The sequence below is a fragment of the Balearica regulorum genome, chromosome 14, assembly GCF_011004875.1.
Source record: "Balearica regulorum gibbericeps isolate bBalReg1 chromosome 14, bBalReg1.pri, whole genome shotgun sequence".
Lineage (NCBI taxonomy): Eukaryota > Metazoa > Chordata > Aves > Gruiformes > Gruidae > Balearica > Balearica regulorum.
The window spans coordinates 5,000,860-5,027,051 of record NC_046197.1 but is presented as its reverse complement, the minus strand read 5'-3'; the positions used below and the strand labels follow the sequence as shown (position 1 = coordinate 5,027,051).

Here is a 26,192-nt window from a genome sequence, read left to right as displayed (position 1 = left end):
CTGAACAAGAATAGAGCAGAAACCACCTTGCAGAATTTTTTATCACTCATGGCAATATATAAGGGAATGCAGGCCAGGACTTGACTTTTAATTCAAACCACTATTAACTATGCCCTGGTTAACAGTGTTCCAAGGATGTACTCATTAATGCAAAATTTCCATGTTAATTTGAGTTACCACATACACTTTCACCACACTCCTCAGTCAGCAAGAGAGTCTTGTATTTGACTACAACACTGGTAAAAACAGTGCAAACCCCATTCTCCCACTGTGAAGGGAGTAAAAAGGTATGTATCTCATTCATCAGCTGCCTTGTTACTAAATAGTAAAAATATACTAGATACTAAAAAATAGCAGAAGTAGATTTTAATTCATTACAAAATTCACTGAACATACCAACTAAATCAATTACTTTCATAGAATCATAGAATGGTTTGGGTTGGAAGGGACCTTAAAGATCATCTAGTTCCAACCTCCCTGCCACGGGCAGGGACACCCTCCACTAGACCACGTTGCCCAAAGCCTGGAACACTGCCAGGGATCCAGGGGCAGCCACAACCTCTCTGGGCTACCTGTTCCTCACCACTCCAACAGTGAAGAATTTCTTTCTAACATCTAATCTAAATCGACCCTCCTTCAGCTTAAATACATAGAAAGGTTGATGAGATTGTAACAAGTTTCAGTAACGACTCACCTGGGATAGATCTGAATGAGGACGTAAAGGGGAAAAGCTCAGTATTTCTATTGCCAACTGTTTAAGCCTAGAAGTTCCACCAGTGTATTTTCTTGCCATGGAAAGAACCAAAGTCATAGCACAGGGCAGATGAAAAGACGACTAGAAAGACGGTTCTCAACTAGGATGAATTTACTTTACAATTTAATCTAATTATCTGTTACTTTAGCCATGTCATGAGGTTTGGAGAAAAGAATTCATTGTTTGTTTCCACCACTGGCTTTCATTTTTTTTAATCTCCTCAGAGCATAATTAGCTCACAGCTGCGTAAGTCAGGAACATATTTTCATCATCCTTTCAAACTGCCTGTTGTGAGCTTAGGCTTCTCAGAAGCACTACAGGATTACTGGATCCTAATATAGGCATTTGTTCCCTGCCCACAGAATTTATGGGTACTAGCGTAGATAAACTCTCTTGCCATTACAGAGCAATGTATTCAGTCAAGGGACAAATAAGTATAAAAATTACAGTCAAAACATACGGAAAGCACCAACGCGCAAAACACCAGTCACTAAAGTCAAAGGCAAAACCCCCAAGGACCTACAAAGCCTCACTATGATGTAATTTCACAAACCTCTCATGAAAGGAGCTATATAAAAGGTAACTTACAGCTCAGTCACGTCTTTGGGAATTCCTTTGGGCAATATCCGCAGCCCTTTGTTGCTGCAACGTACTACCGAGTCCACGCAGGTACACTGGGAAGGACAAGGAGGTGAAAGCAAGCAGCTGCTTTCATCATTACCTGCAGAGGGAGAGAAACAGAGTATTAGGAAGCCAGCATTACAGCCCAAAGTCATGCACTTTGCAGATAACTGCTTATAAGGACCAAGGAGGGACATGCCTGAATCCGTGGTAACCATCACGAGATTTTAAAGTAGATCCAATGTTTTGGATCAACCTGCCGTCATGCAGGTTCTTTAGGCGACATGGACAACAGTTCAAAACTGAATAGCAGTATTTTTAAATAAATATTTTTTTCTAAGGAGTATCTACTTCTCTGTAATTTTGCAAATTACAGTAAAATCAGTTATGTGAATCCCAAATCCTCACACCATCCCCAATATACTAGCTGAAATGGAGAACTTGACCAGAACATTGCCCTTATATTCATCTAGACAGAAGATATTCACTATCTACTCCTTCAGGAAGATTTTGTTTAAATTCAGCTTTTAGATGATAATTTTTTACTTTTTAAAGTCAGCCTGGCACTTCATTTATCATCTCAGTTGTAAAACCTCATTGTCTCTGACAAGGATAACCAGGCAAACAACAAACTGAGCAGCATACTTCCAACTGCTGGTGATCCATCTGTGCTCACATAAAAATATCTACTTTCTCCAGAAATGGTTTCAAAGGTCCATAAACAGCAGATTAAATCTTGTAATTGAAGAACAATAGTTTCTGCAGAAGAAACCAACTCTTTGAAGTTAAGAACATTAAAGCATGGATTTTCCCCAAAAGCAACAGGCTTTGCAAAACAAAAGGCAAATGCATGCTACAGTGTCATGATGTATATGAAAGGGAACAGTTGCACGTTCTCTAGATGACAGTGAGAGGAACCACAAAACTGTTTGTGAGTACAGGCAGCCTGAGCTGACCAGCACGAAGACACAGTGCTGCAATCCAAGAGTGCACACCCAGCTATTGCTATGTGCCGCCTTTTTTTTTTAAAAAAAAAAAACAAAAAACAAAAAACAAACCAAAACCTGATGCAAGGACTAATTGAGACAGATATGTTTCTTTCTTCTCTCTGCTGGATGTACCCATGAGCACCGAGATTAAAGAACAAGACTGGAAGTCCTGATACAAGATAACAAAATTACCCATAAATGTATGGGTAGGGAATCATTTGTATTCAGAGGGATGGAGAAGCATGACCAGCCTACAGAAGAACAGGGAAGATATTTTTTCTTTTTCTCCCCAGCTGAGCTTAATGACTGGAAACAAAATTCAAAGTCTTTCATAAACCTGCAGAAAAAGCACGTTTCTTCAGCATATTCGATTTTCCCCTATGTTCTGCGTCTTACTCCCTGCCACCATCTACCTTCCACTCACCATGGCTGGCTGAATGACTGTACGACAGAGAAAGCTCCCAAGTGAGGAATGTCATTTTGTGGACCAGGATTTTTTTTTTTTTTCTCCCAAACTAAAAGCGAATTATTCTTTTATGACTAAACGTGGGTCCCTTGAGCTCTGAGCCAAAGGACCTGGGCCTGTTGCCAGATTGCTCGACTAGGACAGGAATCAATTTCTATTTGAAGTAGGAAACTTCTATCGCTCTTACGGTCTCTTAAGAGAGACTGCAGCTTCAGCATCTCTGGTCTTCACAGGCAATCACAGCCTACAAGTCAAGTTAGCAGTGTATTCATCAGTCAGTTTTTCTCCTATTTTCTCTAAAATCTGCTTGATCAGAAGACAAAGAACTACCTGGAGAATGAAAGAAATGTCAGGATACATATTTTTTTAAAACCTATGCGGACCTGGCAAAGCATTGAGCATCGCTGAGTCATTTTAAACAATATCTAAAGTTTTTTATTTCCCAGTAATTTATACCTGTTATTGGTGAAATTGAACAGTATCCAAAAGTAAAAGACTTTCCAAGCAAGCACCATTCCCACTGGCTTAAGAGTGGTAACTAAGTGCATGAGTAAGGAAGTGGGAGGAACAGCCAGGATTACATTAGGATTATACAAAGCAGAGCAATTGTCTATAAGAAATTCATTTTTTTATTTAGATGTAGATAGTAAAAATTCAGAAAATGGAAATCAAGAATAAAAATAAACTCCTGATAGGGAACAATGATCTTCAGCTCTAGATGGCTGTCTTCCTCACCATTAAACTGAAATGTTTACCATGGAGTATTGCTTGATAGAAAGGGAGGTCCTCACAGAGGTGTCAACATTACCATAAATACCAAATCAAATTGGATTTTCTTACCATCGCAGGTGAAGTCCTGGACATCTACATCTTGGATTGGAATATCCTTTAAGAAAAAGGGTTTCAAGCAGCGTGGATTTCCACTGACAATTCTCTTCTTCCTCAACCATTTTCCCAGCCAGGCCAAGTGGCAGTTACAATTAAAGGAGTTAGCCAGCAAATTACTGAAATGGAACAAGACATAATTGCATCAAACATGAACATAGAGAAATACTGAAATAACTACACAAAGATGATAAGTTCCAAGTCCAAGCTCTTTCCTGCCATCTGTTTCTGTGAGATCCTCCTCTGTTCTACAGATCAGGGAAGTTCTAGGCAGGTTTTATACTGGGAGTAGGGTTGCAATTAAAATATATACATATGTATATATTCTCATGCATAAAACAAAGTACTCACTACTACGACTATTATTTAGACATACATCACTACCAGGGCTGTATTTATAGAGGATTTCAATCCAAGCTACAGCTGACACCCAAGTCTAAACTCACCTCACGCACTGCACCCACGTAAGCATGATCTTCAATGTGATTACTTGGGGTAATGCCATGGAAAAGCTTAGCGCTGCTAGCCCTCAGCACAGACCTACACGTATCACACCTTTGTGTGCCGCCAAGCTGGCTTAGCACACTGTTCCTTGCCCCAGTACGCTCATGCTTTCTACTCGCCTGTGCTATAACCCATACAAACCAGTGCCAGGTGGGAGCCACTGGCAACCTGAATTTGGGTTTCCTACTGAAATAGCAAGGATATCCCTCTGTATGTACATATATAAAGCAGCACTGTCAACTTGAGCCACTTATGAAGCTTTCTAAGGACTGCATATCCATAGTGAAAAGCATCTGCTCTACTGCCTTGTGAACTTTGTGAGCTCTGCCTCAAATCTTGCTGCAGCTCCCAAAATATCTTTCAAATCCAGTTGCAGCCTAGCTGTGGTATTGTGGTGTGCAGTACTCAAAGCAATCACATGACAGTTTCCATGAGAGGGATGGATTCTTAACGTAGCTTGGGTTAGCAGCGTTTAAAAAAGGAAAGCCCTATCCATCCTGTGGTCAAGCGTGAAAACATAGATGTATAGCAATTTCTCAGTGGAGCACCTGTAAAATAGTATAGAAAAGATATTATTCATTTCTATTTCTTAATAGGTTGTGATCCTTTGAATGACAGGAGTGTAAGGTGACAGTTATTTTAAGCAACCATCTTTCTAAGCTAACTAGAAGTAGTGCTGAGAATCTTGGAAAAAAAATTTAGTTTTCTAGAGTCCTGTACTGAAATGCCTATCCATACCCATGCGTGTAAGCTTTTTTATGACTAAACTTCAGATGAAGAAAGAGGCTGATATCCCTGGTAAAAAAAGAAGGCTGACTATCTTATGTACAAAGACAGGGAGAATCAATAGCCTCAGTCTGAGGTTGCCTCATTGAAGAAAAATGAGCTGTCAGAGCCCCATGTATCGAAAATGAAGTATATAAACTAACATTGATGGAATTCTCACATCATATGTGAGTATGTCCGAGAGTTATTATTTTGGTAGTAGGAAAAAAAAAGATGATAATGAATTTTTTCTAAAGCATAGCATATCTTAAAGACAAAAAATTTCAAAGAAACAGGCACTTCAAGTGCATGCATAGTAGCTGAAGACCTTGTAAGGCTTCACTTGCAACATCTATAAACCTGTAGTCAAAATCACATTAGGTTTTCGGCCAGGCTTTTTCTTCAGAAAACAATAGCACTGAAGACAAAAACATATGGCACATTTGAGGTGTGGCAGGAAGAAAACAAACCCAAATAAATTCCTAAATTATATAGGTTCTAGGCCAACACCACATACCCACAATATGATTTACAGCTGCTCTCTGCATTGTAAAAAAAGCATACTTCAATCACTGCACTAGCCTGGAGCTCTGGGCATGTAATTACATGTGGATCTAGCACAGACTATAGCACGTGGTGTAGAGGGAGAACTGGGGGAGAGGAGAAAAGTCAGCGTAATGTTCAATAATAAAAATAATCTACTTCACGCTGACTAGGATTCAAAGGCAAGGCTAACTTGCTGTACAAAGGTGAGAAAATGAACAGGTTACATAGGGGCTTTCAGACAGAATGGGCAGAAGAGCACTGAAAGCATGACTCTAATTCTAGCTACTTTCCTTCTGAATGGTTTTCCATCTTCTTTAATCCATAATGGGACCACATGCAGGATGCCTTGTATATTTTCCATACTGACATACTTTGGCACGAACAGAGCGTTTAAATCAAATGTTTAAACCTCCAACGCTAAGTGAACCAATGCTTCAAAGGCCATTTGTTCCACTGATGGAAGAGAGTGAGATCATATTCACAGAACAACTTCCGTGACACAAATCCTTCAAATGAAATAATCCACAATTGGAAACAAACAGCAGGTGTATATAATCAGGTTTCTGGAAAACCAGCAGCTCTGAATGTAAAGAACATTTTGCACATTTAGAGAGCATCTTACTGGGATATATCAAAAACTTTCAGAAACATTCAAACGTTCACTCATCCAAATAGTAATTATCCCTTTCTACAGAGGAGAAGTTGCTTTGACTTAATGTGTTACTGCTCACTAGTGGAGCAGCAGTAACTATCCATAAACCCTCATTTTCTTCTTGCAAACATGGGTTAACATATGACCTAAAACTTATTAAATCCTTGGATTAGAATTTGGACTACGCTTTTCTTAGGAACTAAGAAATAAATAAGTTGTTACATATAAAATTAATAAACAAATCTACTGTTCTGAAATTCAGTAACTCTGGATAAAAAAAGGACAAATTTATCTTGTCACACATCACATGCATCCTCCTGCCACTTTAGCAATACATAAATTTTGTTCTCTGTCCAACTGCAGAGCAGTGATTTTTTGCTTTAATGTAGTATGAAGTTTATACATGTCCCTACACACATGTTCTTTCCATGGCAAGACTGCGAGGCAACTTTTGGAAAAAACGTAAGATCACGGCTCTCTATAAAGTATCATGTGGGACAAGAGATTCCCTACTCCACTTGAAAAGCAATTGAAAGTCTGGAAAGACCAATTATTTGCAAAAGCTTTATTTTGGAATCTGGAGGGGAGTTCTCAAATCAGAAACAGTAACATTGGCCAGACAATGTTATTAAAATTGTTAATTAGTAATCAGAGTTCCTACATGTAAGATAGTGATTTAACCACTCAAACAGAAACAAAGCAACCCAGCTTTTAGCAAAGATGCTGTACTAACGTTAAATTCATGTGGTGGGTTGACCCTGGCTGAGGGCCAGGTGCCCACCAGAGCCGCTCTATCACTCCCCTCTTTCATTAGACAGGGGAGAAAAGGTACAATAAAAAAAAAAAAAAACCACTTACGGGTCAAGATAAGGACAGGGAGAGATCATTCTTTAATTATCATCACGAGCAAAACAGACCGAACTTAGAGAGGGAATTCATCTTATTTATTACTAAGCAAAACAGAGCAGAGGAATGAGAAATAAAACCAAAATCTTAAAACACCTCCCCCCACCCCTCCCATCTTCCCGGGCTCAACTTCACTCCCGGCTTCAACCTCCGCCCCCCCCTCAGCAGCACAGGGGGGCGGGGAGTGGGGGTTACGGTCAGTTCATCACGCCGTGTTTCTGCCGCTTCCTCATCCTCAGGGGGAGGACTCATTGTTCCCCCGCTCCAGCGTGGGGTCCCTCTCACGGGAGACAGTCCTTCACGACCTTCTCCAACGTGAGTCTCCTCCACGGGGTGCAGACCTTCAGGAGCAAACTGCTCCAGCGTGGGTCCCCCACGGGGTCACAAGTCCTGTCAGCAAACCTGCTCTGGCCTGGGCTCCTCTCTCCATGGATCCACAGGTCCTGCCAGGAGCTTGCTCCAGCGCGGGCTTCCCATGGGGTCACAGCCTCCTTCAGGTGCCTCCACCTGCTCTGGTGTGGGGTCCTCCACGGGCTGCAGGTGGAATCTCTACACCCCCTCATCCTCCCTCCATGGGCTGCAGGGGGACAGCCTGCTTCACCATGGTCTTCACCACGGGCTGCAGGGGGATCTCTGCTCCAGCGCCTGGAGCACCTCCTGCCCCTCCTTCTGCACTGACCTGGGTGTCTGCAGAGTTTCTTACATCTTCTCACTCCTCTCTCTGGCTGCAAAAGCTCTCTCTAACTGTTTTCGTCTTTCTTAAATATGTTATCACAGAGGCGCTGATTGGCTTGGCCTTGGCCAGCGGCGGGTCCATCTTGGAGCCGGCTGGCATTGGCTCTGTCAGACACAGGGGAAGCTTCTAGCAGCTTCTCACAGAAGCCACCCCTGTAGCCCCCCCGCTACCAAAACCTTGCCACACAAAACCAACACAATTCAGAAGTGTTTACTCAAGGACACAGACATATTTTTAAAATTGAGGGGGAAATAGAAGTCTTGAGGAAATAAATATGCATATCCTACTACAGGAGTCTCTTAAAAACTTCAAAGAAGCCGTAGAATATGAACTATTTAAATGGATTCTAGTGACCTGTTAGAAAAACATGCTGAAACTTATCTGGATATTGTTGAAATTAGGTTGAAAATATATCCTGGAATTCATGTTCAGTTTATACTAGACTAGCTGCATGTCGTTCTGATGAACCAGTTATCATTCTGGCATTAGCTACAAGCAGCTATTGTAATATAATTCATGGAAAACCAGTGCTGCTTGCAAATATGCTCACTTGACTGTGTAAGGACTGAAAGACATGACTGAACTCTCTGTATGCAGAAGTGCAAGCACACTTCAAATTAGGATGCTACAGTACTTAGTTTGACTAGTAACAAAAAAAAAAATCTGCTATTTTTTTACCAATAACATACAAAATAGATGTTCTGCCTCTATTGAAAACCATTAGTCAGGGCATTATTTTCAGACCTGTCCATGTTTTGATATTACCAATGAGGCTGACTCACAAAGAGTCATAACAAAAGAAGCAGTATTTTTTAGTGCTGTAAATATGCCAAGATAAAAATGGAAATGTTAAACTTTGTATGAATTTCTGGCTCACATTAATAGATGCAAAAATAAGTCATTACAATACCCGATTAACTCGCAAAGAGTGGGTTGAACAGGAAAAGCAGTCATACTATCTGTCTTCAGTAGTGTTGTCATCTAATACATCCACCTACAATGGAGTACTGCTAGGAAATGAATACATCTGAATTTTGCATTTATACGTGAAATATCACCATGGCCTTAAACCAAGGTCTAAAGAAGTCAAAAGCACACCTCCTGTCTGTAGATCAAGCACAGAGTGAAAATGTGTCAAAGAACAAACTTTTTCATCAAGACACAGCTAGGACCCTGCCATGACCAACACGATTACAAGTCAGTGCCAAAGGAATGCATTCTAATTAGCAGCAGCTTTAATTGCTGTTGCTAGAAATTGTAATAATCCTTATCCACAGCTGAAAAAAGAGGAAAATGGGCTATCTTCTAACAAAACATGACAAAGGCGCTTCTATGCAGACAAGGTAGGGACTTTATAGACTGATTCAGAGAGTCACATCTATTAAGGGATCCACTGAAGGAAGCACAGAGGCAAATGCATGAGAAGCAGCAGGCATTGCTTGCAGCGCAGTGAAAACAAGCTTTCAACAAGTACCACTCACTTTGACCAGTGACTTGAAAACAGTCAATAAAAATAATCTGGTTGTGTTTTTTTCTTTGTCCATCAATTTCAAGGAGGCTTTTGGGACTACAGAAAGTAAGTGGAAGAAAAGTCTGGGCTCTTTTTTGCTGCATGGAGCTAATGTCCAAATGATAACTGATTTGCTGGTGAAAAGTTATAACAACAAAATGAAAGTGTGAGCAACAAAACAGCTGAGATTCAACACTTCTTTCTTCCCTTAAACATGATGGGGAGAATGCTTTCAAAACCTGAAATGCAATAGCACCAATAGTTTATTTTGACTGGACAATTAGGATGCATTTTCAGGGCAGTGTGAAGGGAATTAAGCAGACAACTTCCATGTACAGCAACATCAGGATCCCCATTCACAGCTGGAAACAGAGCAGACTTTCTTTCCATATTTATCAGTCTGTACTTTAATAAAATGGACACACTACAAAAAGTGTGTAAGAAGCAAGGGAAACACTTCAAAGAAGGATTGAGAAATGTAAGAGAATTATCAGAAAAGCTTAGGCTGGGATTTTCAAATTCACATTCAGTAGGACTTGAGTATTTTGTCCTCTTAGGCTCTTCCGAAAATCTAAGCATTAGCTAGTAGATTTCTTCTCATATTTAACTAATTTAACTGAAGTCCAAGAAAGCTGTTCTTACAAAATTAGACTGTACTGAAACTAAAGCAACTTCAGGGAGCTAAAGTGTATGATAAGCTATGCACTTCTGAATCTACAGAGACTGTTTTATATTAACTCCTACTATGCACTGCACTAGGCTATCACACAGCAAAACAAACACTCATCCTGCCTGAGGCTGGCAACCTCAAAGGTTTTTCAGCCACTCCGTCTGAAGCAATTCAAATGTTTTTCTAAATCACACCTTGAATCCTCCAAACCTGCGATTTCAGTAGGATGGGGTTTTCTTTCCCTAAATGAGATTTTACATATTAACAATAAGTAGTTTGATTTTGAAACCCAAACATTGTCTTCTTAAAAGGAAAGCACAGAATAACAGCATCATGACATGCCTGTACCATAAAAAGATAACTTACATTGTAGACAAAGAAACTAATGTGCTGAAGGCTCCAGGGGTGATAGTGCTGATGTGATTGTCATACAGAGAAAGAAGCCTCACTGAGCTCAGTCCAGCAAAGGTGTCATTGTTTATACAGCTGATAGAGTTGCTCCTCAGCATCCTGCAAAGATTAAAACAGTGAATTAGGAACTACTGGGAGGTGGTACAATTTCAGGATAGGCAGTCCCTTATCTACGGCATCGACAGATGCTTTGGTAAGCACTGTACTCTATTTTTATTGATTGCTGAAGCACAACACAGCTATAGGAGGGCTAGATTCATGTAAACATTGTCTCATGAATTTAATACACATTTCTACCACACAACATTAGAAGCTGATGGGAGCTCCACATCTGAAAGTAGTATGCAATTAAAGTTATGAATAGTGGCAAACTTAAAATAAAAACTAAAGTCTTAATTTAGTAAATATCTGAGACTAAGTGAAGATGTATTTCAGAGACCAATTGAGAAAGACTGCCAGAAATGTGTGACAGTAACAATACTAGCTGCATTACTTCTACTCCTATCACGGATGTTTTTTGTAATCCACACTGCAAAAGCATGGAAGGAAACAGCATCCTCAGCAGAAATCAAGGAATAGCCTAGGAAAGATTTCCAGACTTAACACAAGCTCTGAAATGTCATTATAATCATTAATTGACAAGACAGAAAGCAGTAACCATCCTATAAAATGGTCTTTGCTCACTGCTTGTACCAGATGAATCAGTACTGTGTTTTGGAAGATACATCTCTCTGAGTTGTTATGGTAACAATGAACTCGATGATAAAGCCCAATTAATCTGAAAGACTGTACTATCTTGTTTCACTCCATAGCAAAAAGGCTCACGTGTATTTGTTACACTGCATGCCAATCAACAGCTGGGTCTGTAAACATCACTACACAGTTGTGATATTCCTACTTAGGTGAAAAATTATTCAGTAATTAAAGCATATTACCAAAAATCCACAAAATATATGCAGCTCATGATGCTGTTCCAGTGAATTGATCCTTCAAATTGAGGAGGGTTAATTCCTTGGTATCAAATTCAGGCAGTGAACAATGAAAATTCAGACTCCCTTAGAAGTCTGGATTTAAATCTCAGATTAGTGTCCGCCAGTTGGGCATTTAGATGTTACATCAATAGATACTTGAAAAACACCAAAGAGAAATTAGATATGGCTGGGAAGAAATTCACAGTGTAATCACAAACACTCAGTGTTTAAGACCTGAACATTATGTTGCTCTTGCATTACTGTTCTCTACACACAGTTACCATCCCAGGCACTATGGCCTCCATTGTTTTGGTATTGCAACTGGGGTGAAACTATGTCAGAAAAGAGTCACAGGGCACAGAGACATGCACCTTACACACGGACTACTAAGCTGCCTGAAAGCCAGGTCAAGACCACAAGCTCTGAAATGAATAGGGTAGTAAATAAGAGAAGTAAGGCCCTTAGTGGCTTAGTAGCAGTGGGAAACTTTTTCTCAATTCTGCATATAAAGTATCAGGCAGTAGTACTGCAAGATGGGATGACTGAATTTGGATGCCAATATTTCATGAACAGTGATGTATTACATTTCAGGAAACATACAGTCTTTTAGAAACTGGACCATGACCCTGTCCACTGTGGCCTCTCTGTAAAAGACCACAATTTTAATGCTCAAAGTCAATTAATGGACAGAAATATATATATCTCAAGCTAAAACCTTTGGTTTCATATCATGGTTCACCATGCACTGTGTGCCCTTCCTGAAGGAAAACTTATACTTACAGATCCTCCTATCACGCTGTGTATATTTAGTCTGCTTTATCAGCTAGGGGAAAATGTAGGTCAGGTCAGCAGGATAGCTTGAATGTTAAGCATCTTTTTATTAAAAAATGCTGAATTTTGTTTAGGAGCACTGCCACAGGCTGCTTTACAGTATAAAAATTAATTTAGTATCTATGGCCAGTATTTTCAAATCCCTTAATAGAGTGCATACATTAAAGAACAGATGGCTGTAATACAGAAAAAAAAATGTTAAAGGAACATCAAAAGAAAAGTTCTGTATTTGCCATTACAGACCAAAGTCTTTGAAGTAAAACTTGGATTTCTTTTTACACTTGAGTAAGGGCTGAATTAATTGTGCCATGATACTTTGCAACATAAGTATTTGCTGCTGATGAATAAATTGCAGGTTTTAAATTCATTTTGATTCCTAGAGTCTATTTCCTGACAGCATCCACCTAGTCAAGTGCTTTCTTTCTACAGCAGGGAAGACTCTGCAAGAGAGGTATTTTTCCCGTACAGATCATACATATCGTCTGGCACAAGTCTTTGCTGTCACCAGAAACCTAGCCCCTGACTGCTTCTCAGGATGGTGGGTGGGGTGGATTAGACACGATCTTGAAACCTTGTCAGTGATCCTTCTTCGAATATAATTTTTAACATGAAAATAAATTGTTAAGTACTACGGGTTTACGTATAAGTGTTAGTTCTCAGAAATAAATTACAAAGGTTGTCTAAGCATAAAAGTAATATCAAGCTGATTTCTTATGCATTTGGGCTCTACGCCTCCTTCACACTCTCCCCAACCACAACCACATTAATAGTATACTTACACATAATTTTTATGGTTCGTGGTGTGGGCCAGAAAGACAAGGCTGTACCTGTGCTCGTGGCCTACTACACCTGGTGGAGAGTGGCCAGCTATTTTCTGTCAGCAGGACCCGTAACAGTTTGGTTATACCTGCCTTAAAGTTGCTTAGCTGTACCAGTTTTGGTGGCAGCTATAACTCTAACCTTTCTTCTCTCCCTACCTACTGATTTCATATAGTTTGTAGGAGATTAAAAATCTTTTAGGCTCCTAGCCTCCTCTGAGGTTTGGTTTAAGTGGGCCAACAATTCCAATTTGGGTGGAGGTGGAGTGGGAGGATGGACTAATAGATAGCAAACATGTTCCTACATGCCTTGTTTCTATAGTCAATAACAAAATAAAAGTATTAAATGATTAAAAGTGCCCAAATTTGACCCATGATAGTTTCCACATCATGTTACTCCTGAAATTATTGAAAACCTGTTTTTTCACAGAAATAGCAGATAAATCTCAAACCTATCCAGGACTAAAAATATATTGAAGACTTCATGACAGTGATACAAGACCCTGCCTTGGAGCCTGTTGTCTAGTAACAGATATTTTAGCAGGCATTGCTGAACTTGAGCGCTCCCACTCAACTTACAGAGGAACAGAGAAAGACAGATCTTTGCACTTACAATGTCTTCAGCCCTGTGAGGCCTCTAAACATCCGTCCGTGCACTGATTCCAGTTGATTCTCTGTCAGAATCAGTTCCTGCACTCCTGAAGCTCCGTCAAATGCACCTTCTCGGATCTCCTTGATCTTATTGTTGCTTAGATTTCTGGAAGGACACAACCAGTCACAATAAGAAAATTATTAGTGTTTTATTCCAAACATACGTCATCACACTGGAAGGAGGAAGATAGGAAGAATATGTGCCTTTTAGTGGTTATCTAGAGAGACATTCATTTAGCAAGGAGAGCATACAGAAGTTCAAAAATATACCTACTGTGCTTACAAATAGCTCCCCGTCACTCATCAAAACCACAATTATATCAGATACATCAAAAGTATTTAAATTAATGGAATTACCAGCTCTTACACCTCATGTCATTCTTGCTTATATGGGTCTTGCAATAAGTGGGGGGCTCTAACATCCGATTTATGTCCTTGAAGTTATTGACCATGCTTGGGACTGGGTGCTCATCCGGCAAGAACCAGTTAATGTTCCTGCCATTGAAATAGGTATCACACACTGAAATATAGAGCACTTCTACTTAGTGTACCAGGGCCTTTACTCTTTTTAAACTCAACACTGGAGTAACATAAAACTGTGTGACTGCATGTATTTGACACAAATTTTAATACGTGCACTCATGAACTCCCAGGCACTTATATGTAACACCACCACACAAAATGAAACGAGTATCACTTAATTCTCAATTCACAGCTACTGCAATACACAGCATTATTTTCTAAATATTTACTCTGCCTATACAGTCTCAAGATGTTTGCTTATAGATCAACATTGGAAAACTTCAATCTACACAGTCAAATGAAGTTCTGATGAAAAGCAAAATTAATCTTTTGAATATTTCATATTTGTGAAAAACCCAGTGAATAGAAAACTTCTGAATGATAAAATGCCATTAGAGATACATAAAAGTAAATGACATTTGATTATTTAAAGAATTTATATAAAAGGCCTTATGCACAATAAAACGTTGGGCCTCAGTCCTTCAAGCATCTCCTATGCTGCCCTGTATAGATGATGATGAATAATCCTGTTTGTTTAGATTTGACAGGAAACACTATTTTTTCTTTTAGTGTCTACAAAAAAAAAGTAAAAGATACGCTCTTGCTCACAAGAAGATGCCAAATTCCAACACTATTACTCATACTGAATAGCACATTATTCCAGAAAAGATCCCAGTACACATGCAGCATCACTAATAGTTTCAAAATCCAATTCCAGGTGATATAAAACAAATGACAAGGTATCAGATTAACACCTGGGCTACTCTCCTCAGAAGAACAGGCAATCTTGTTGGGATAAAAGTTGACAGAAGACATGGCAACAAGACAGCTTGGCCTCAGAGAGAAATAATGTGGGTCTTGCTCTTTGCAGAAGTCATCACATAATAAAATAAAATAAAAAAAAAAAAAAAGTTGAGTCTTGGAGATATGTTTCATGTGGGAAACTTGAGTACCCTGGTTTATGTCTGCTGAACAACTGTCAGATAGTGGGCCCTACAGCATGTGGCCCATCACCTCTTGTGCATTCTGTGATCAGAAAGAATAGGAGTATGCCAGCAATCAGCCAAAAATAACATAAAAACATATAGAAATACTTACATGCAGATTTTGCTTTCCAGAAGTTTAGTACTTTGTGCTAACACTCACATGAAGAGTTTATGTTCAGTGTCAAAGCAAGTCAAGGAAGGATATTCTGACATATGCATTTAATTTTGGGGTCAGCTATTTCTCTAGTGGAAATGTTTATAGCTCAGCATCTCTTTCAAATGCTGGCATAAATAAATGCTCCCAATGATCCCTTTCCTGATAAAGATTATGCCGTGATGCATATTTGCACAAAAATACATTAATAAATAAGTAAATGTTTGTGGTAGGAAGGGAGGGTGAGTTACTATAACAAACAAAGACTTTGACTTTCAATTCACAGATTGCAAAGTGACCTATACTTGTAGTTCCAAAGTTTTATTAGTTAGGTTTTACCATCTAAAAGACATTTAGTCACATATATTAAAACATGGGTGCAATTTTAATGGATGATTAGATACTCAATGCAAAAAAGAGCAAATATTGGACAAAAAGGCTGGCCATTCTTTGCAAAGGAACTGGAACCTTTATACAATCCAAGCCATCTGACTTTTAATTGCTGCCAAAGAACTTTTGTAGATAGGGAACTTCACTCATTTGAGTTAATAATGCCTGATCATTTCAACAACACAAAATTACCCAAAACTATGCTAGCAGTTTCGGAAGAAGCCAATTATATATACCTTTACCATGCACAAGATTTGAAAATCTACAATTAAATGCTATGATGAAATCAAAGTTCCAAGACAGAGAAAAGACAAGCTTTACAATAATAAGTAGGTAAAGACAATGCTGCCCTGCAGTCCCACTTGGAGTATTGTCAAAGCAGATGTTCTGCCAACCTGGACTTCTTTATTTGTCTTCCCGAATTAAAGCTTCCCATATCAGAATGCAACAAAAAAAAGGTAGATAAAAGCACTCATTCACTAAAAAAAAAAGTATCCTCCTTAAAGTCTGACCTACTAGAATAATAAACATGAGAAATTACATGCTGTTCAGTCTCGAATTACCAGCAAAAATAATCAGCTGATACCAACCTTGAAAAATGAAAGCAGTGAAACTTTTGCCTGCTCTGCAACAGAGAGAGCTCTACTTCATCCTTCCCAGCACTAAAAGAATCTTTCTTATATGATCATAGCACTTGACAAGGAATTTATTTTTTTTTTAAATCAGAAAAAGACTTGTGATAGCCTTTACAGCAAACTCCCATCACAGAAAAGCCCCATCCTCTTGCAATGCTAAGCTTCTATAAGGAATTCTTGAAATACTGGAAGACAGTGGAAAAGAAAATGAGCCTTGAGCATTTCCCAAGATACCTATGCCCTTTGGCAGGACCCAAATGGGAACCTATATTCCACCTGGTCATTCAGAAAGGTTATTGTTTCCATAAGGACTCCTTGATTTACCCTGGTGATAACATTCAATCCTATTTGCAGACTTTTATTTTGGGCAAGAGGTCAAAAGAAATTTTCAGAAAGCCTGGGTTTACTTTATGTGAGGCTGTGAATAGGAAATGATCTAAGAAACTATCAAGGTGACATTGTTTACACAGCTCACTTTTCAGTCAGATTTTATTTACTTTATGGCTAAAGTTTATAATAATATTATTTCTGTTGCTCTTATAACTTCAACACAGAACAAGCTGGATTCTATTCAGACTTACCAGAACCATTCATCCCGCTGTACGTTCTGGGTCAGTTTTAACATTCCAGCATGCAATTCATCGCTGCGTTACCGACACACCTGCCCACAAGAACAACCACCAGAGCACAGTCCAACTGCAAAGGCTTTGCTTGGTCTCACCTTAACCTTGTACTTTTATCATACAAAGAGTCTGTTCGGGGCAGGGGGCATCCCCTAGACTATTTCAGTCTGTTGGTGATGTGTTTGGAATTTCTAAGTACATGTTAGGAGGAAAAACCCAAAGCTGTTGCATTCTTCTGGAGGATGCTGAGAAGGTGTTACAGCTTTTACCAACAATCTGGCTGGCTTTTATAGAGTGTGTTTTTCTCAGAAGCAGGATGGCACTGAAAGTCATAAATACTACAGACAGACAGTGATGTACACCCAATGACACTCCTACATTCATTCAGCAGAGCAGACTGATGGCCTCACTGGAAAACACGGGAGGCACATGATGAACCCAAATGCCATGTACCACAACACTCTCTACAATTATCATTTCCAGAAAATAAAGGCTGTTTCTGTATAACGAGTGACAGATGACTGCAACCTCAGCTGCCATGGCAAAATTGAGGCTCAGGGGAAAGAACAGCAGGTAACAGCTGTTTCCAAAGACACAAACTACTTTTACCTCCCCAGAAACCTGAGATTGTATTTTTTAAACTGACTTCTAGTCTGCAAACTTTATCATTATTCAATTTTATTTTGCATGTAAAATATGTTAAATCCTGGGCTGACACTCCATACAATTCAATGTAGGAGAAATGTTTACAGACAAATTAACCCTCCAAAGGTAATTATATACTAGAGGTGGGGTTGGCAGTACCAGCCTTTGCCAAGACAGCCTGACGCTTTCCTATTATAAGACCATATTTTATGTTCACTTTGCAACTTTCCAAGATTTAACAGAATAACTGTCAGATGACCCTTTCAGGTTTTGAGGTAAGTATTTTTATTGTTTTTGTTCTCCAAGAAAAGAAGGCAGTCCTTCTGCCAGCAGTGCACGAAGTATGGCACTTCACCTTTTTACTTTGAATATGAGCTCATTGTCACTTTTTTCTCTGCATAAACAGCCGCCGGGACCTCAGTGGGAATGGCCAGTCCCACTGATTTCCTGGAGGCACCAGGGAGTGAGCAGGCTCTGGAGCTGACATCTAGGAGCTGCAGCCCCTCCCAATGTGTCAGCATCCCATTTCAGCAAGCAAGTGTATCGCCTTGCTCCCGCTGAGTTAGGTACCCAGGGGGTTTTGGAGCTTGAACATGTCTGCCATGGCCAGAAGACCCCTCCAGGCTCCCACTGCCATGGGAGTCCCCAGGCACTGGAGGGTTTTTTCACTGATTAACAACTTGAGGTAGTCCCAGGGAGTCGTGGGGTCCCCGGTGTTTGCTTCATGCTGAATTTGGTAGTTGCGGCGAGCAAAGAACTGCTCCCTTCAACAAAAGTCAAAACCTTGCCTCTGTGAGTGGTAGTGTCGCCTCTCACCCCGGCCTGATTCAAGATCTTGCTGTGTTGAGTGAGAAGATCTCCCATGGGCAACATATTCCTCTGTGAAGGCAGAAGTTTCCAGCTGCCAGGGCTGGAGAGCAGCAGGTTTCTATCTCACACCCCCAAAACCCCAAGTCATGGAGCTGCTCGCACTCTCATGGAGCTCAGAAAGGCACCCTTGTATTTCTCCTGCATATCACGCAGATTCACGTTGCTCTTTTCTAACCACCCTGCAAAATGCTAGCAACACAGTTCTTGGAGCCTGAAAGTCACTGCAATGTGACTTTAGCTTTCAGAGACAAGTCATACCTTTACACTTGCAAGATGAGGTGAGGTAATATGGTAAGAATGCAATGAAAGCAACACAGAGTTCAGGGCATTTTGCAAAACCCACTGGAGAACCCAGCAAATTACTTCTGGACCAAGTTAGATCTGTCTACAAGAATCTACATCAACCTTTTTATTCTACTGTAAAGAGCATTAGACATAAAGATGGATTAAAATTTAGGTTATGTAAATAGCATTATGTATATGGGATTTTGCAGCTAATCATTGAAGTTGATGTTTGTTTTTTTTTTTTAAAAAGGCATATGCAGACACATTAACCTTTTAAAAACTAGCAGGGTAATCTTAGCAATTTAATTCCTAAATAAAATGTGGCATAACTTTGCATTATGGATCTGTGACCTTTAAATTTCTCTATCAAGAATTCAATTTTCTTTCACATCAAAATGTATTAAATCCTGGGGTGACACATCATACAATAAGATTCAGCTTAGGAGGAATATTTACAGACAAATTACACCCTAAAAGCTAATTACATATTAGAGGTGGGGTTGGTAGCACCACCTATTGCAAAGGTGGTCTGAGACCATTTTTTGTAATGTTTACTTTATAACATTGGCAAGATTTAACAGAATGAACTGTCAGATGCTCCTTTCATTTTAAGAGGCAGCTACTTTTTAGGGGTTTTTTTGTTTGTTTGTTTTGTTGGTTTTTGGGGTTTTTTTAAACAAAAGAAGGAAGTTGACCTATTCCAGGAAGTAAAGCTAACTAATATACCATTTTTGTCATATCTCAAAACTCTGATAATCTTTTTGTGAAAAGCCCAAAGCACTCAAATACATTCTGATTTCAAATTTGTTAACTGGTAACTACCATGTAGGTGTTTTATTAAAAGGATACATTTTCCCTGTGAAAATCTGTTAGGATTTTGCTGAATACTTTAACAAAGACATTTAAGACTCCTGCCACAATCCAAGGAAACTGCGAGACATTTTTTTTTGGAAAAATTTTAATTTTAGGAGCTAATTTACCAGCAGTTTTTCCACTTTAGATTCTTCTTTAGATGACATCTTCCAATATCTCTCGAGACAGTGCAGGACTGTGCAAAGTTTGGGACTGGGCACATTTCTCTATCCAAGTATCTACTCCACCAGTCCCAGGCAGTACTGAGAAGTAATGTCCTCGGCTGGATAGAGAGGGGGCCCCAGAGAGATCTGTGAAGGCTATAAAACCAGCTCAAGGCAATGCAGTGGGGTAACTGTGTGTGAGGGCTAGGAAGGGAGCCTGAGTGAGAAGAGCAGGAGTCAGCGGCTAGAGAGAGGTAGCGAGAAGAGGGAAAGGACACTGGTCTTAGCTGAGCCAAAACATGGTGAGAATAGAAACTGCACTGAATCAGGAGATGAGGAACCCCTGCAACAAGAGTCCAACTGAAAATTATTATGTGAATATATAATTAAAGACTATTTTCACAGATAGACACTGGAGCAACTCTACTATGTCAATGCCAAATCTATGAGTACTTCCCTTTGGAAAGTATTAGAAAACCCAAGAGACTGCGATATGCAACAACACACGTACAGACATGGACAACTGACAGAACTTGAGGGACAGAAGAACAAATGTGAGTGTACACGTAGAACACAAGTAAAATCTGAATACTCCTTAAGGCCCAATTTACAGACCACCTCAGAGTGTTTATGTTATAAAACAAAGCTACACTTAAGCATAATGTAAGATGAGGAGGCACCGAGCTGAAACATACATCAAGAGGAAGGAAGAGCTAATTCCTCTATCTCTGGAACTATGCTGGAGCTTTACTAGCCACACTGGAAAGTAGTTTGTTTGCAAATTTCCTTGACAATCAGAGGGCAATCATTCAAATGCCCATTCAGATATCCAGATTCCAGATATTCAGACTCAATTCAGAAGAAAGAGAATTACAGAGACTAAATACAGAAAAAAAAGGAAAAAAAGGTGATTTAGGTTAATGGCCTGCCACTGCGAAGCTCTGAACTGTTTTCTTCAGCCTAGGAAGCAATGCAATTTCCAGATAGATTCCTCCACCTGCTTTTTTTCCTTTAACACTTGAACAGAAAAGGAATATGATGAGACAGAGTCAATATTGCCAATAAAATAACAGTAAAATTTCTTGTCCTGTATACACACTGAAAAAATGGGGCTTTGATCAATATTCTTCCTCCTTGATTTAATTGCTTGATTTAAGCAGTAAGACTTAATGCAGAGCACGTGCATCACATTCCTGACACACACACAGAGCTGCTGCGTTAGGACCATTAGCAGTGGCAATCCCATCCACTGTTATTTCCCTACATTTCCCTTCCTGCATGATGGAAAGAGGCCTATTAATTAGCAGAAGGATATGTAGTAAAGGCCGGATAAAAACACAGAAAGCAAGGGATGTTGGTTTGCTTATTTGTTTTTTCCTGGTAAATCCTTCCCTTCACAAAATGGAACTAGGAGAATTAGAAAAGAGAAGTCTAATCTGGCTTTTTAAGGCTCAAGCTACTGAGTAACGTCATGGTTGAAATGGTGCTCTGCTTATATGAAAAAACACCCTTTTCAGAAAATCTCTTTATTCCAATTGAGATACTTCCTTACAACACCAGGTAGAACAAAAGAAATTAGCTCAACTATTAAGATTACCTAAAGAGCCTCTGCTTGGAGGTTGCCACTAAAAATCCATGAGACACACTTTTTTTTTGAGGTGTAGGGCACAACTCCTTCTTTTTGCTATCAGTTTGAACTGCACCTGTACACCTCAGTTCTCATTGCCTGCCAAGAACAGAGTAGAAAGATTTTTTTGTTTCACAGGAAGCAAACTCTTAAAAAACTCTCATAACTGTTTCATGCTGCAGTTATGCATAACAATACAGCCCTGTGAGGCATCCCTCCCACCTGAGTGATGGATGGAAACAGGAAGGACAGCACCATAACTTGCCTACGGTAAGTTTTAAATAAAATGAAAGACATTATTCCAGCTATTACACCTCTCCAATTTTCAAAACATAAATCCTTAAGGTTTGACGAGGACAGATGCTTTAACTGTTTGTGCATACTTTTATATACCATGCATTTTTCATTCCCATTTACTATCTACTTACATAGACAACAAAGCACTTCAACAATGTCAACAACTTCTTTGAAGTGCGCTGTAGCTACAACTCAGGGATCATTCATAAAATATGAGGTTAACGTATATGATTAATTCCTCAAGTCTGATGGCCTGTACTTGCACAAATACTACTCCCACTCCCAAACCTGCAGTGCTGCAGCTGAAACTCTTGCAGAAATAAAACTGACATAAGAATCCCACTACAGTTGTCTCCAAAACCCTTGAGATCTTATATGGTTTCAAATGGCTAGGAAGCTCCAGATGGCAGAAACCACATGAAATCAATGCAGAGCAGAAAGTCTGATTGGTTTCCCCAAATTACCTTGACTCTCACAATAAAATCTTACTAAAAGTAAACAGTTAGATGAGATATTAGCAATGGGGCCATAGGTTTAAAACTTTAAATAACTGCAGAAAGATCCATTTAGAATATTATCAGGAGGCATCTAACATATGATCCTCTTTCCAAAATACAGCTCTTATTAAGTATGTACATTGTACAGTGCCAGAACTCAGGCTGTTAACAGAATTATACAGATATATTCGAATGACTGATCTCTAAATTAGCTAATTGATTCTCCTCTCTAAAACAATAATGATCAAAAGAAGCCGTCTTGGAATTTATATCTTTCCTTTGACTATTTTAAACAATCACACTAGTTGGAGTCCCACAATATATTCAAAAAACAAAACCAAAATGCTAAACTTTGTAGCCATCTCTAACAATAAGCATACATCTGAATAAATACTGAGACAGAATTTCCTTCAGTCTCCATGAGTCAAAGACTTTAAGAAATATAGCCTAAAGAATACTGAAATGTCAGCCTAGGGATCTTCATCTGTCACTATGGTTTAACTGGGCCTGTCCATCTAACAGGCAACTCATTCAGTTTGTTTAGATTCACATTAAAAAAGTGATTTCTGCTACTGCAGTACTAAACAATAAAAAAGAAAAAAACCACCCCTTCCTCCTTCCTTATAACCCAAGGCAGCATGTGTTCTAACAAGCAAGAGACTCAAACTTACATTTTTCTGAGGTTGGGCAATTTCTTGAAGAGTCCAATAGCTTCCAAAACAGAAATATCATTGTCATTCAAACGCCTGATAGGAACAAACAAAAAGACATTTAATACTTAACAGATGTCTGTAGATATATCTCTGTGTCATACAGGGCTGCCACACAGAGAACTCTGACCTTTGTTAAGCAAGACACTACCTGCCATCTCTCTCAGACTCCTAGAGTGAAAAGAGTTTAGCTTTGAAGGAAAGGGAACGAAACATTGAAGACTATTTATAGTAAAAGCTTAGGATGCCTTTATGAGTGTAATGCCAAAGGACAGTATCAGAATGCCACCTTCTTTCAGTGCACAGGATATGGCATTATTAACGTTAACCATTAAAAAGCCTTGTTTGTGTGCCTAAACCTCCCTCACACATTCTGCTACCGAAGACATGCAATTGGAGGTGTGGGATCTGATTTCAGGTCCTTCCCCATCAAAGTCTACTGGTCTTCAAAGTTAATGCAAAAGCCACTGTCTTGGCAGGTTTGGGATGCAGAATTCTTTCTCTGATCATATGTAGCTCCATTTTTTTCTGTAGAGACTTTGCTCTGTTTCTGGATGTCTGTTTCTCATATTTTTCTATCTTAACTTCAGATCAACAATTTTTATGAAGGTTAAATAGAATATCTTAAGTTCAATAGATAGAATACTAACACAAAAAGAGAATTGTGTTTGAACAGGCTACTAATGTAACAAAAGAACAAGATTTTTAAGTTACTAGGTAATAAGCATGTTCTCGCACTCTGTTTAGCAGTATATTATAATTCCTAAGAATCTCTAAAAGCAAATAAATTTCATAAAATCACTTACAGCTTAACAATACATTAGTTTTAGTGAGAGCCATTTCACCCAAGTGGCAGGCATTGCTACGATGGAATGAGTTCCTGATTACAGATTTAACTCAAAAGGATTAATCCCTGAAATAAAAATGACCAGGTGCAAACACAAAGAACTCAAAGGTAGAATGGAATCATAGAGCTTGGGCCATGTAAAGGGTCAACACTTCAAGAAGATCGACCCAGGCAGCTGATGCACAGGGCCATTGCTCCTTTCTTATCCCCACAGTTGGCATGAATGACTAGGGAATAAGGGAGTTGTGGTGCTCCTTTGAAATAAAGTTAACTTCCCCTTTTTCACACAGAGATTAAAGTAGAAGGTGCCTGAGTCCCTTTTACAGCCTTTAAAAACTAGGAAAAAACAACATGCCCTGCTGAGCACATCTTGGAGAACCAGCACTTACAGATCAGTAGTATATTCAGGAAGGTGACTGGGTAATCGGGTGAGTTTTTGGTTAGAACAGTCTACAATTGTTCCCTCGCAACGACACTTCTCAGGACAGACAAGGTCCATGAAACACTTCCCGGTGAATTTACTTCTGTAATCCTCTGACCCTGCAATAAAAGGAAAATATATTCAGCAAACAGCTCCTGATAACTGCAGCAATAAGAGATTTTATGGAATCTATTCTCGACATTGCCTCCTGTCAGCTCCCAGCTCTTGCACACAATTTTAATACTTGCCAAAGATTTTTGTTCAGCAATTTTTCATATTACTCCCAAGACTAGCCTCTGTATTTTCACTCTTCCCTTGATAGATTAATTCCTTGTCTAACAAGCCTACCTGTTAAGGTATTTTTTGAAGCACGTCTAATTAGCTGTTGGGTCTGCTTCAAAGGAGCTCAAAGGCACTTTTTCCCATTTGGAACTTGGTCCAGCAACAAGGAAAAGGGATCTCATGAAAGCAGGAGCTATCAGGGGCATTCAAATGACAAAGGATTTTTAAAGATATAATTCAAAATTTTCAGACCTCAGCTATTAGAGTTATTTCTGAGATCAATCTTTTATGAGAGAACCTTGTCCGTTTTCCAACAATTCGGTATCTTTAACAACTATGTTAAACAAACAGCAGAGGAAAGTAAAGCAGTTTAAATCATTTTCATTTTAATTAAGGAACGGGTAGACCATACTTAGTGAGAAGCACTCCCTAATGTACCATTATACCATGACTGCCAGACCTCTTTGACTAGGTTTTTGACCCGTTCTAATGAAATGCTTTTCCAATTAGGCTCAGTGAACTAATCTGTCCTTTTCAGATTTGGTTTTTCTCTTTTAATAACAGCAGGTTGGAAACTTGATCTCTGTGCTTCAAGGAACCAGGAGTATTAATAAATGTGTATGTAAGCAAAGTGTTGCCAAGACCCCGCCATGCAATACCTGCCCACTCACTTCATATTTCGTAATGGAAGCACCAGAACTGTCTCGGGAACCTTGTGTAATGTCCAGTGATCATAACTACCAAGAAGTATTTTTTAACTTTTCCAGAGCTTTAAAAGTCAATTGCAAGGCTTTCTCAGGAACGATCTGAGCAAGTTCAGTTTTTAAGAACCTGAAAACATCAATAAAAATTTAAACCTGAGCTGAAACTTGGTTTTAGAGACTTGATGACATTCATCACCTGCGTCCCCTTCCCAGACTGATAAATATACCACCACTCATTTTATGACGGCATACTATTTTCTGTAAGAAAAAAAACCTCACCTAACCCCACTATTATTTTAATTTATGTTACACATTACCTCCACAGGGTGATGCAGTGAAAACAAGCAATTCGGCAGGCAATCTAACATTTTGATTCCATAGACACACTTCAGTTTAGTTTTGTAAGTCCGAACTAGATTATGAGAAACATCACATTCAGCTTTGTACATCACCATTTCTGTGGTGCTAAATACTTTGCAGGTTATCGTGCTTATTGTAAATTATACATCTAAAGCGAGACTTGGCTACCAGTTTTCAGCTTGACAGCACAGAACTTAAAATATTAGGACCACTGGGCATTTTATAGTAGTATAAAAATACACTCTAAGTCTTTCCCCACACCACCAACATTTAAACTCTTATCCTTTCAAAAAAACCTCATCTGATTTCCAGTCCTAAAAATTCCATTCTTGGTAGTCAGGCTAAAATGTCAACTGATGAGCGTATCATAGCTTGATTACAAGAGCATACAGCTATTCTTTCTTAGGTCTATGAGACAGTACATTTGTTTATGTTTCCTTGGAAATAATGCCAAAGATGAACAGTTATCAGGACCAGAGTTTATTAAAACTGCTACAATTACAGTATGCCTTGAAAATCCCACAATTTTTTTCAGTGATGAGAAAGTGTCTTGGAAATTCCCAAATTAACCCTTGAAGGAGCACTTCTAAGTTTCACTGTAAAAACTTTTTTTGAAAGAGTAATCACAAACGTCA

General features: G+C 39.2%; 1 protein-coding gene across 2 annotated transcripts in view; it reads right to left on the bottom strand.

Moving 5' to 3' along the window:
• SLIT3 (slit guidance ligand 3) overlaps positions 1-26,192 on the bottom strand; it is a 527,279-nt gene that overhangs the window by 101,779 nt on the left and 399,308 nt on the right. For both annotated transcript variants that reach the window (XM_075766507.1, XM_075766506.1), the window contains exons 16-21: positions 24,180-24,330; positions 22,905-22,979; positions 13,649-13,792; positions 10,371-10,514; positions 3,671-3,834; positions 1,343-1,475 (exon numbers count right to left, since the gene is read on the bottom strand). In XM_075766507.1, the coding sequence (XP_075622622.1) occupies positions 1,343-1,475; positions 3,671-3,834; positions 10,371-10,514; positions 13,649-13,792; positions 22,905-22,979; positions 24,180-24,330 (811 nt within the window). The remainder of the gene's footprint in view (positions 1-1,342; positions 1,476-3,670; positions 3,835-10,370; positions 10,515-13,648; positions 13,793-22,904; positions 22,980-24,179; positions 24,331-26,192) is intronic.